Genomic DNA, 13,790 nt, shown 5'->3' on the forward strand with positions numbered 1-13,790 from the left:
ATGAGAGGGGACCTCATAGAAACATTTAGAATGTTGAAAGGACTGGACAAAGTAGATGTAGCTAAGCTGTTTCCCTTGGTGGGTGAGTCCAGGACCGGAGGACACAATCTTAGAATTAGAGGGTACTGGTTTAAAACAGAAATGAGGAGAAATTTCTTTAGCTAGAGTGTAGTGAAATTATGGAATTCTTTGCCATGTACAGCTGTGGAGACCCGATCATTGGAGGCATTCAAGGAGGAGATAGATAGGTATCTAATTAGTCAAGGTATCAAGGGATATGGGAATAAGGCCGGAAATTCGGGCTAGATAGGAATAGTTTTTTTTCTTTTTTTTCTTCTTTTTTTCATGGAGCAGACTTGATGGGCCGAATGGCCTACTTCTGCTCCCTTGTCTTGTGATCAGTGCTACAATCCTCCAGGATCAGCATAAATGGATTCAGAGGAAAACAGTAATATTTTTATGAACATGCAATTACTGTCACTGTGACAGTAACAACTGTGTTCTCCTCCTACAGTAAGTTATTTACCCGGAGCTGTAACTACAGTTTTCTGATTACTGCAAGCCCTAATTTATTTGCTTCTGCAGGGAATGAGAATCGAGTCCAAGGTTAAAGGTTTCAGAAGGTTTATTCATGTTCAATCTCAGCTTCAGTGGTTTCTGTGCTGCTGTGAACTCTCATCCACAAAATGCTCAAGTTATCTTCACACAGCAGCCTGGTGATCCATCAGAAGGATTCGATTAAGTGCATTTAATTGCAAACAGGAGCCCTTCCACATGTTGGATAGGAATCAGCTCTGAGCCCCAAGGTGATAATCCAAACCTAATCGTTGTGGATGTGTAAAAATAACATTTAACCCACCGGACAGATATAACACCATTTATCAAATTTTACTTTTATTTGGAGACAGGTTTAGATGGAAGAAATTGAAAATCGGGAAACTTCTCTACAGCCTCTACAAACAATTGCAGAGTCCTGTTTCACCATCAACAAAGCCTCCTCTCCATCCCACCCAACCCTGACTCTCCTGCTTTTCCTATGAGAATTATGCACGATGGGCCAGGGATTTCCTCGGAGTCAGTGGAGATGTTACACTTCAAGGCGACTTTGTGACATCCTTTAATCTTTTCCTTTGTTCATCTAGTAATTGCCTTCTCCACCCATCAGCTGTAAAAGTGTCCATCATTCACAACAAAATGCAACAGCACTACAGGTACTATCTGGCTGAGTTCTGGCATTTGTGTTGTTTACTATGATACTATCTGTTACTAATGGCATCATTTAGCTCTGACAATACCACGGTGCTTCTACTGTTTAGCATTTGTACAGTCATGTAAGAGTAGTTTCATGAGTTCGGCACCAAACTTTAAGGTGCTCCTTTCATGTTCTTCTACAGTTTTTAATTGGCATTTGATTGAAAATGTAGCAGTTATGAAGCCCTTTCATGATCCCCAAATATCCAGAAATGTTTTGCAACCAATGAAATTCTAGTGAAGTTTAGGCACCATCACGGTATTAAAAAAAGCCACAGCCAATCTGCACACAAAACTCCCATGAATATCAATATGATGATCACCAGATAATCTACCTTTTTTATATAAATATGTGACGTTAACTGAGGGATAGATATTGGCCAGGACAACAGGGATGATCCCTAATCCTTTTTAAAACCACCTCTTGTGATCATCAAGATGAGAGAGCACACAGAGTTTCAGTTTAATGTCTCAGCTGAAAGCACTTCAGTTGTGCAAAATGACTTCAATGCTGAAGTGTTAGCTTAGATTTTTGTGCCTAAATCTCACGGGGGCCTGGAACAAAACCTTGTGATCTGGAGGTTAAAATACCAGCAACCAACTCAAGGCTAACAAGGTGGTGGTTGTTGGACATGTGCGAAAGATAATCATGAACAAAGTGTTCAAAGGTGAGGAAGGAATGAGAACAGTCAGGGACTTGGTTAAGACAATACCCAAATAATTGTTGGACTGCCTTCATGCCAATTCTACAGGCAACGAGATGAAATGTTTACCCATATAAAGTTACTCAATAAAAAAAAGTCTAAGATGTTGAAACTTTATTCAGATAGTTTGGTGGATAATGCAAGGACGTCACTCCTGCGAGCACATATTTTGCTACGTAAAGCAGTTTAGTAATGGAGAAATTCGTAAAGAGTGGGCAATAAAGAGGTGAGAATGAAATGAACAAACAACTGGACTGTGCAGAGCTGAAAAGCAGCAGCAAAAGGACAGAGTGAGCATTAATTTGGTTGACAGCTGAACACACCTGCAGCTCTGTCTGTGCCCTGCAAAAAGATTATAAAAAGGGCAACAGAATCAAAATTTTGTGTCCAACACAACATCAGGCTCACTTTGACAATACAAAGTTTTCATCTGACACAGAAAAGTGAAGACATTACAATGGCATAAGCATCTCCTCACAGACACCAAACTACAAGTCCATTTGGATCAATGCAACACAAGCGTACACTAGGAAAACAGCTAGTCAAACCAACCAATCCAAGGTTCCCTGTCCCCTCCAAAAATAAGCAGAACATGCTTGGATGCGTGTCACAAAATTACCTGCACAAGCTGCACAAGACAAGGGACACCTCTCACAATCCCTGCTCTGTGAATCAAAGTAAGTTCCAGTTTCACAGTTTAAGACGCACCTTGGTCCCTGCAACCTGGTAGAGACAAGGAAGACAAGTTATTGAAAACTGAGGCCTGCAGTGAATGATGACCTGAAGTATTTAAGAGTTGGGAAACAAATATAGAGACAAGATTTTCATACTGGGGAGTAGCCCTCCCAGGAGGTGAGGTAGCGATGTTAAAAAAGGGGGTGGAATTGAATAATTTTTATTCAATGTTTATTATTGGGATGGCGAACAGGAGGGAGGGAATCTGCAGGAAATAATTCTGAAGTATGTGTGGCAAGAGATGGTTTGGGAATCTTTGATAGAATGTCTGCTTCTGCATGCTGGAAGTGTAACAATTCCATGTGGGACAATACTATAGACACATGAACTAAATGGTTATATGAAATCAAAAGACAAGGTCATCATTAACAATCTGGATCCCACTCTCCTTAATATTCTCATAAATGAACTTTTGATTTTGGATTCCATAGGACAGCAAACAGGGGAAATTTATAGTCACTTTCCTTTATGTTGTCACCTCGTACAGCAGCCTGTGGATTTAACCTAGTCCTTTAGGAGTTCCACAATGAACTGTAAGTTTATCACCAGAGGCCCTAACTGCACAAATCTGCAAATAATCTTTCATGAGGGATATTGTAAATCTTAATTTTATACATTCATAAAAATTAAGAATAAATTCAGTTTATGAACTAAGAAATACAGTTACACATACCAAAATGGACTACAAGGCAAATATTCTTGCATCAAAAGACTTGTTGAATATCAGTATACATCAAGTTAAACTTCTATAAAATAAACTTTAAATAATTGTGGAAGCAGGACTATACATTACATTGTTTTGGAGATTTTCATACCAAAAAATGTACTTGGTATGTACTTGAAGACTATAACCTGCAGGACTATAAACCTAGGGGTGGAAGGTGGGATTAGACCGGAGAGTTCTTTTTCACCGGCACAAACACATTGGGCTGAATGGCTGCCTTCTGCTCTGTAAACTTCTTTGATCCTTTGAGACACAATGTTGCTCAGCTCTCTCTCACTCCATTAAAAAGAGCAATGTTCTTACCTCCAACCTGGCATGCATTCTGCACAATGGTGGAATGCACTACATTTCCTGCAGTTTTCACTACATCTTCTGCACATATTGTCACCTAGGAAAAAAAATGTACATATACAGTAGAAATATGCAGCAGACAAGTTTGAAAAATAGTGGCACAGAAATTATGAACAGGCAAGATGATTTATCTGATACTGGACCTGAAGGAAACCACTTTTCTATTTATCTAACCTTACCTGCTTCTGATAAGAGATCGACTTGAAACAGTCTCTACAGATGCTGCCTGACCTCCACTATTTACTGTTTTTATTTCAAATTTCCAGCACCTTTTCAATTATATGACTATTACTCTTTCAATAAAATTTGTTAATTACATCAATGCACCGAGTGCTGCGTGAAATCACACAGATTTTCCAGGTCTTATGGTCAGCTGGTGTCAGTGTGGCTGAAGAAAATGTAAAACTTCATATTTTTTATTGTGCCATCATTGATTTTACCATCCTCCACCCATGCGCAAGTCAACTCATATATACCTTAAATATTTTTAGCTTGGCACAAGCAGAAAGCCCAAGTAATTTGTAGGCCACCTTCCATTTGGGCCCATGGTACGAATTGAATGAAGTGGTGTCAACAATCTTATCTCAGCAACCACAGGTCAATATTGGGCTTGAAGCACAAGAAACATACCAGCAGCAATATCATTTATAGCAACAGTAGTGTACACAAGGTATCATTTATGACTAATTTACAGAATATTGCTAGACCATAATTTATGGGTCATCCTGAGTTGCATTTGAACCACCCGGTTTGCCAGAGGATTGCAGGGGACAGCTCAATATCAGCCATATCATTAAGATCCACTACAACAGATAGGAAATGCAGATTTCCTTCTCAAAAGGATATTACTGAATCTGTAATTTTATTGTCAATATCACTATGACTGCTACTCTAGACTTATTTAATGAACTGACTAATTTCCCCAGTTGGTGTTTGGATTTTAGCTCACTTTTCCATGTCATTAGTCCTGGTCACTGGATTACAACTCCAGTGAGATAGTCAGTACTGGAGAAATACGAGGTAAAACCTAATGGAGTTAATGTTTTGTTTTCTTAATAGCAATTCTTACCTCTGTCAAGGTAGAAGCCATCTGAGCAGTTGGGTATACAGGAATTTGTCTCTTCGTTCAAGTGGTAGCCATTTTTACAGGAGGTGCACTGGTCACTACGGCTCCCTACACACGTCTCACAGATAGACCAGCATTTCTTGCAGCGTTTCTTCTCATCACCAAAGAATCCTCTTGGACATTGAGGAACGCAAGTTCTGCATTCATAGCGAAAAACTTGAGTTAAACTCCAAAATATCTCTCTTTTTTAAAAAATAGAACAAACATGAGGAGGAGTAAGCCAATCAACCTCTTGAGCCTGCTCCACTATCTTGGCCTCAATACCACGTTCCCGCTCAATTCCTCTGTAGTTCAAATGTCTGAATATATGTATGGCAGAGATGGAGAATAACTCCTCCTCCATAACTCTCTGGACTAGAGAATTCCAAAGAGTCACAAACCTCAGAGGAAGAAATACCTCATCTGCCTTAAACAGATGACCCCTAATTCTGAAACTATGGCCCCAAATTTAAGATAGCCCCCAATTTGAGAAAATAACCTTTCAGAATCTGCTTTGTCAATCCCCCCCTCAGAACCTTGACTGCTTGAATGAGATCACCTCTCATTTGAATATAGAACCAACCTGCCCAACCCTCTCTTCATATACAAACCCCTTCACCCCAAGAAGCAACCCAGTGAACCTCCTCTGCATTGGGGTCTATTGCAAGCACATCTTTTCTTAAATAGGAGGACTAAAACAGTACTCTAGGTGCAGTTTCATCAGTGCCATGCAAAACTGCACCAAAACTCACTACTTTATACTCCATACTGCTTGCAATAAAGGCCAATATTTCTTTAAGCCTTAATTACTTGGTGTACCTGCATGCTAAATTTTTGTGTTTCATGTACATGACCCCCAGATCCCTTTGTACCTCAACACTTTGTCGTTCCATCCTACCCATAGAATTTGTATTTTCATTCTTCTTTCCAAAATGGATTAACTCATATTTTTCATCTGCTAACTTCTAATCACACTCACAACTCACCTATATCCCTTCGCAGGCTCTTGGTATCCTCCTCACAACTTGTTAACCCACCTATATTTGTATCAACAGCAAATTTGGGCTACAATCCCTTCAAAGTCATTATCCTAGATTGTAGTGGTAAAGATTTTTCAAGTTACTGTGTATTTGAATCCCAAGGAAAACTACAGATCATTACGACACTATTAGGCAATTTACAGTCAATGCAGCATTACACACACACTTCTAAAATATCCCATTTAGTTATATTTAAAAATTTCCTCTCCAAGAGACGAATTCCTCATCACATTTCCTTCCACTAATTTGCAATCACTGATTCTGCTATGCAAGTTTCTTTCCAAGTGACATTGAGTTAATGATCCATTTTACCTTTGAATAATAATTTAAAGTCTACAATTTAAAAAAAAGCATAATTCATTGCTCATTTTGTTTGAGCTAGGGTTCAGTCTTTTTGCACTGATCTGTTAACTTTTTCATTATTGTACAGCCTCTTTAATTCTAAAAACTGAAGAATTTCAAACAGTATTACATCAATGCATTATGACGACTTAGGGCGAAGTTTGCAGATCTATACTGCCAATACTTAACCCTATATTCCATTGGACTAATTACACAAAGTTCAAATTGGATAATAATTTTATTAAAGTTTCACACACAAGACTCATTTCATATGTTATGAGCACCAACATAAACCTATCACATTGGTTGATGATAAAAGTCATTCTTTCATCCTTTAATAATGGACTTCCATGGGATAATTGAAAGTACACATTTGGAAAAGTAATTTCTAAATAAAGCATATTATTTATTTTTTCTATAATTAATGACCAACTAATGAAATTGCATTCTCAGAAAATTGAATATTTCATTACCACCTGCATTTACATTAACTTTTTTCAGTTAACAAGTTATTAGCTTCCACCTTTTTTCAAAGAAGAGAAATTTAAATCTCCTAAATTTAAGCTGGTACATTAAAATACAAAACTGGAATGAATGAGCAAGAGGAATTATTGATTTGGGGATTTAAATTTGAACACAGATTACGTTGGCATGAGGGGCTAATTAGTCAAGGCAGATTAACAGATGTGGTGGACAAGAGAAATGGTGGACACAAGCAAAAGTCAGCCTTTAGAGAATTATAATGGAATCACAAATTAATGAACTAAACCACTGTGAAAAGTGGTCCACAGGGAAGTTAAAAGCAAGTTGAAATAAAAGTAAAAGACTTATTGCTATAAAGATCACTAAACCTGAGGATAGGGAGGACTGTAGTATTCAAAAATAAAGGATGATTTAAAAATTGAAAGCAAGTAGAAAGAGTAAACTAGAAAAATGGATTCTACAAATTGATAAAGAAAGGAGAAATTATTGTGTCAAACAAGGAAAGTTCAGAAACACCAAATAAAAAATTGGCATCTGTACAAGAAAATCTCTTGGGAAATAAGTGGGGAACTCATCTAGGGAGAATGGGGAACTTATATCACTGAAGAAATTTAAGAGACAAAAGTTGACAAAATTCCCTATTCCTGTTGGCTTGGAACCCAAGGATGTAAAAGAGGATGCTACCGAAAGTGCACATGTTGATTTGGATGGCCCCAGTAGCCTGAAAGATAGAAAAGGTCACCCTGCTATTTAGGGCAAGACAGAGAGAACTTTGGATGAGTTAGTCTGACATCTGTTGTAAGAAAATACTGGAATCGATGAAGAACATAGTATTGTTAAATTTAGAAAGCTGGTATTGCTACTGGTTTATTATTGTCACTTGTACCGAGATACAGTGAAAAACTTGTCTTACATACTGTTCATACAGATCAATTCATTACACAGTCCATTGAGGTAGTAAACAATAACAGAATACAGAGTAAAGTGTCACAGTTACAGACGAAGTGCAGTACAGGTAGACAATAAGGTGCAAGGTCATGACAAGGTAGATTGTGAGGTCAAGATTAGAAATTTATTAGAGTTCAAGGTTGTAATCAACAGAAAATCTAAGGTGGAAAGCAGTCGACATAGTGCATTTGGATTTCTAAAAGTAGACTCAATAAAGTACCACATGAAGTGTGTTACACAAGATTAGAGATTATTGGATTGGGTGATGCATCAACATGGAAAGAGATTTGATAATGAACAGAAAACAGAGCAGGATAGAGTTCATTTTCAATTTGGAAAGTTGTAACCATCATGCACAGAAAGGTCAGTGCTGGGGCCCCAATTAATTGTAATCGATCTCGCTAACTAAAATGATGGGATCAAGTGCACTGTATTTTAATGTTATTGGTACAAAGCTAATTAAGAAAGCAGGCTGCAAGGAGAAGGTAAAGTTGTTGGAAATAGGTAGGATGACATGTGGACAGGATATACGATCACCCTCAGCATTACAGGTACCTGTTGGACTGACCATTGTGAAATCTGCTTGGTTACTTTGGTCAAAGCAATAGAGTTGCTGGGTGGGGGGGCAGAGGGGTGAGATTAGAAAGGCAATAGAAACATTGCTACAAGATAAAAACAAATGTCAAAGGTCTCAGGGAGCCCGTAAAGAAAACAAAGGCAAAAAAACTACCAAAATAAAGAAAAGAAAATGCTGGAAACGCTTAGCTGGTCAGGCCCCATATGTAGAAAGTGAAACAGTTAACATTTCAGATCTGAGGCCCTTCAATGGAACAAGTCTGACAAAGGGTCTTGGACCTTAAGTATTAACTTTTTTTAACCCCACAAAGAAAGCTCTTCATAGACAGCGACTCGTAGACAAGTCCCAACCAATGCGACCTGCAGAGTGTGCATAGAGCCTGGATTGTCCCCGTAATTAGCATTAGCAAAGAGACAAAAACAAAATTCTGGAAATACTCAGCAGGTCAGGCTGCACTTGTGAGAAAAGAAACAAAATCAACATTTCAGGTCAGAGACCCTTCATCAGAACCGAAAAAGAGGCCAAAGAAGCTTGTAAAGCTTCTCTGATAGGGTGACCCTGAGGATAAGCTGTAAACAAGGCCACCTGGTCAATAAGTGAATGGGAGCAGTTATAGGGCAAGAACATAGACAAAAGAACATAGACAAAAGAATGCAGTGCTTGAAGACAAGCACTACAGGTCAGGCTGGGCATGTCGTCCACTCCCTGTGAGAGGAAAAAAGGAAAAGAAAAAGGAAAACAACAGCTGAGCTAATATTACAGATAGATGGTGAATACAGACTGAAAAATTAAGTTACCTGAAGTTGTAGAATTTAATATTGAGCCCATAATGCTACAGTATACTCAAAGAGAAGATGAGATGCTGTTCCTTAAGCTTCTGTTAGGCTTCAGTGTGACAGTACAGGTGGTCACAGACTGACAGGTCAGAGTGGAAGCCAGATGAGGAATTAAAATTACATGCAACTGGAAGCTCAGTCACCCCCTGCGGATTGAATGTTGGTGCTCCACAAAGTGATCATCCATCATGTATTTGGTTCCTCCAAAGTAGATGAGACTACATTGTGAACATTGAATACAGTACACTAGACTGAAAGAAATGCACATGTACCACTGTTTAACTTGGAAAGACCGTTCGGGTCCTTGGATGGCGGGAAAGGAAGAGGTGAAAGGACAAGTGTTGCATTGCCTGTGGTTGCAAGGAAAAGTGTCATAAGAAAGGGAACAGAAGAGTGGACCAGGAATACCATGAAGGGAACAGTTCTTGTGAAATGCTGAAAGAGGAGGAAAGGGGAAGATGCACCCAGTGGTGGAATCTCTTTGAAGGTGGTGGAAATTGCAGAGAATGATCTGTTGAATGCAAAGTCTGGTGCAGTGGAAGGTGAAGACCAGGTGATCCCATCTCCTTTCTGTCCGAGGAAAGGGGATGAGAGCAGAGACGTGGGAAATGGATGAGATGTGGTCAAAGGCTTTGTTAACAAAGGGAGAGAGGAAGACATCAGTCAGAAAGAAAGAAGACATTTTAGGAAGTATCTCTCTGGAATGTCTTGGAGCAAATACAATGGAGAGGGAGGAACTTGGAGAATGGAATAGAGTCCTTACAGGAGGCAGGGTGGGACAAGGAATAGTCAAGACAGCTATGAGAGTCAGGAGGTCTGTAATGGATGCTAGTAGCTAGCCTACCTCCCAAGATGGAAAGTGAGACGCCCAGAAAAGGAAAGGAAGAGTCAGAGATTGATCATGTGAAGCTGAGGCAGGATGAAAATTGGCAGCAAAAGTAATAAAACAGTTGAGTTCTGCATAAGTGCAGGACGCAGCAGCAATGCAGTCGCTGATGTACCAGAAAGAGTTGAGGGAGAGGGCCCCGGTAGGACTATTCCGCTTATCCCACAGAAAGCCATGCATAGCTCCAACCATGCAAGTGCCTTTTGCAGCACCTTTGGTCTGGACGACATGAGTGACGTTGAAGGAGAAATTGTTTCATGTGAGGTGAGTTCAGCCAGGTGAATGAGTGCATTAGTGGAAGGGAACTGGTTGGGCCCCTGCTCCAGGAGGGCTCGCAAACCACCCTGATGTGGGATGGAGGTGCAAAGAGATTGTACATCCATGGTAAAGATAAGCCTGCCGGGACCAGGGAATTGGAAATGGTCAAAACAGCAGAGGGAGTTGAAGGTGTCACAGATATAAATGGGAAGGGGCTGGACCAGAGGAGAAAGGATAGAGTCAAGGTACAAAGAAACAAGTTTGGTGGGGCAAGTACAGGCTGAAACATTGGGTCTCCCAGGTCAGTGTTGCTTGTGGATTTTGAGCAGGAGATAAAAGTGGGCTGTGTAGGCCTGGGACACTATAAGACCAGAAGCTGTGGAGGGAAGATCTCCTGAGGAAATGAGGTCCATGATTATCTAGGTGATTATGGCCTGATGTTCAAAGGTGGGGTCATGATCCAAAGGCATGTATGAAGAGGTGCCTGTGTGCTGATGTCTGGCCTCTGCAAGATAGAGGTCAGTTCGCCAGATCACCTCCCTTCATCACCACCCGTCAGTGGGTTTGATGATGATATTGGGGCTGGTTCCAAGTGAATGGAGTGCCGCATATTCAGAAGGGGATAGGTTAGAGCCCAAGAGTGGAACGTAAAAGATTGTCAAATGTCACTTCAGTAGTTAGTAATTAATAGATCTAGAAAGGGTGATTGACAAGAGGGAGGAGTCCAGGTGGATCAGGAGTACTCAAGATGGGTGAAAAGGGTCAACAGTTAGGGGTGAAGGCTCTTGCAAAAGAATGTTTTCCCTCTTTTTTTAACCCCTCTCTCTGGGAGTGGAGGACATGCCCAGCCTGACCTGCTGTGCTTGTCCTCAGACTCCGCATTTGGCAACTCCCACATTCTTTTGTCCACATCCTTTTGTCTGTTCTCATCCTCTAACTGCTCCCATTCACTCATTAACCAGATATCCTTGTTAACAGCTTATCCCCATGGTCACCCCAGTCTTACCCTATCAGAGACATCCCCTCCACCACACTCCTGACATGATTACAAGCTTGTTTTGTCTCCTTTTCAGTCTGACAAAGGGTTGCTGACCTGAAATGTTGACTGTTTCTCTTCTTACAGGTGCTGCCTAATCTGATGAGCATTTCCAGCATTTTTTGTTTAGATTCTCAGCATCTGCAGATTTTTTGATTTGAACTAGCAAAGAGACTTTATCTTCTACCATAAAAGCACCATGAAATGAGAACCAGGATATCCAGGAATCAATTAACCATCAATTAGAAACACCATGTCCACAGGCATTGGACTGCAAGGTCCAGCAATGAAATTGCTTCCACTGACAGAAGGATCAAGAACCAGAGGCAAGAGAACCAATGATGACAGCAAAACCACGGCAAGTGGTAGGAATCTGGAAATATGCTGCCAGGAGTCGAGGCAGATTCAAAAGAGTGCTGGGCAAGTACTTGAAACTAATCAACTGTCAGGCCTCTGGGATCAGGATGGTAAGGGAGACTAGGGGGAATTGTTCTTGAATGGAGCCAATTCTGATTTAATGGCTCAGTGGGCTTCATTCCATGCTGTAACCTTTCCGAGAGGAGAAAGAAGCAATTAGATAAATGCCTTCAAAAGACACTATTGTAACCTTTCTGGTAAAGATCTGAGATATTTAAAGTTAAATGTCAGGACCATCTCCAGAAATAGAAAATGCAAGAAAGTATGAAATTATTGATAATAGAATTTTCCATTAACATGGGACACTTCAATGGATTGCTGTGCCAGAGCTTTAATTTGCAAGGAACTGAGCTGCAATGAGATGGAATCAGAACGAGAAACATTATCACACTGAGTTGGCAGAACAAAAACTGGCATGTCATATACAATGTTCTTAAACTTCTGGCAAAGACCTGCTGCACATTATCCTATTAAACCAACTGAGTATGATAGGCTTTGACTTTTTTTTACAAGTTTATGGCTCTTACATAATCTGTAATTAACAATTAAACTCTTAAATGGTTTTTGATGTGATTTTTAAAAATACTTTGACTTACCTGGTATTATTTTTAAACTTGAGGAAGTAATGTAAACAATCTTTGCATTGCTGAGGCCCAGGACCACCACAGCCATTTTGACATTCGGTGTCACAGGATCCTAAATAATAAAAGTTGATCTTACTTTTGTCTAGAGAGCGACACTTCATTTAGTTATCTTAAACAGACAAGTTGTGAATGAATTCCATGAGAAAACATGCTGACAGTTAAAATTATTCTCATTTTGTTTTACTGCACAGTCAGTCCCAATGGTCCCTTTTGAGATGAAAAATCTAGGGATAGAATCCACCTTATAGAACAGCTGACATTGGAGTTGAAAAACAGTTAAAACTTAAACCTGCATGTTGAGCAGTCATCAATAACATTGGAATAAAGATATTAACAAATAAATAGCTGTATGGAATCCTTAATCATGGAAAAGAAAGCATATTTCTGGAATGCAAGAGCGAGATACAAGAGACTGCAAATGCTGAAATCTGGAGCAAAAAACAAACTGCTGGAGCAACAGTGGGGGGTAGAGCAGCCTTTATGGATGGAAAAGGAATTGTTAATGTGGACAATTCCTTCCTCCTCTCCAACACACAGATGCTATTTGACCCTTCAAGCTCCTCCAGCAGTTTGTTTTTTTTGCATTATGGAATGCAAATCTGTTTAATAAGTGTTGATGAAAAATTATTTAATTCTCATTTTGCCAAACATTATTTCTGATTCGGCTTATTACATATAATCACTGCATTGCCCTTAAAGCTTGGTTCTACGATGGACTCAAACAGCAATGGGAGACCCATTTCCTACCTTCCAAACAAAACATGAACAACTACAGGTACATAAAGGAAATCAAATTTATCACTGACAAAATATTTTCTTAGTATACAGCATCAGATATCACATGCTGGCAAGCTAAGATGACCTTGAGGGTTCCCTGATATCCCTCTTGCATCATTTATCATCCATCATAAGACTAAAGATTTCATCCCTATTTTGAGTACAAAGTAGGTCAATTACAGCTTCTCGGTTAGGAGGTCTTAAGATGAGCAAATGGGAGTAGGTGGAAGGAAGTCTACAACCTCAACTATAAATCTCCAGCTCTGGCAACATCCTTATAAATTTCTTCTACACCCTCTCTAGTGCTATCACATCCTTCCTGTAGTGGCCAAAACCATACAGCGCAGTCCAACAATGATCTAACTAATATTATTTACAGTACTACAGATCTCTCTGCAGTTACATTACCAAGACTTGGCCAATAGAGGGAAATATCCTGTATGCCTCCTTAACTACCTAATCCACCTGTCCAAAAGGATTTAAGGACATGCATTCCTCTACACTTTATACACCATTTATAGAGGATTCTCTTACCATGGGATCCAAGGGGAAGAGGCAAACCAAAATCAAAATTCAGCTTTGTGAAACAATGTAAATTGCAACTGATGGGAATTTTAGTGACTGAACAGCTGTATACAATGGAGATCTGCAAGGCAAGATAATACACTACATCCCT

General features: G+C 39.7%; 1 protein-coding gene across 3 annotated transcripts in view; it reads right to left on the minus strand.

Moving 5' to 3' along the window:
• The window catches only part of pcsk5b (proprotein convertase subtilisin/kexin type 5b), a 293,223-nt gene that overhangs the window by 114,402 nt on the left and 165,031 nt on the right, over window positions 1-13,790 (minus strand). For all 3 annotated transcript variants that reach the window (XM_052019395.1, XM_052019394.1, XM_052019393.1), the window contains exons 15-18: window positions 12,290-12,389; window positions 4,835-5,028; window positions 3,718-3,802; window positions 2,575-2,678 (exon numbers count right to left, since the gene is read on the minus strand). In XM_052019395.1, the coding sequence (XP_051875355.1) occupies window positions 2,575-2,678; window positions 3,718-3,802; window positions 4,835-5,028; window positions 12,290-12,389 (483 nt within the window). The remainder of the gene's footprint in view (window positions 1-2,574; window positions 2,679-3,717; window positions 3,803-4,834; window positions 5,029-12,289; window positions 12,390-13,790) is intronic.

This window comes from Pristis pectinata, chromosome 7 (genome assembly GCF_009764475.1).
Source record: "Pristis pectinata isolate sPriPec2 chromosome 7, sPriPec2.1.pri, whole genome shotgun sequence".
In the NCBI taxonomy this organism is placed as follows: Eukaryota; Metazoa; Chordata; class Chondrichthyes; order Rhinopristiformes; family Pristidae; genus Pristis; species Pristis pectinata.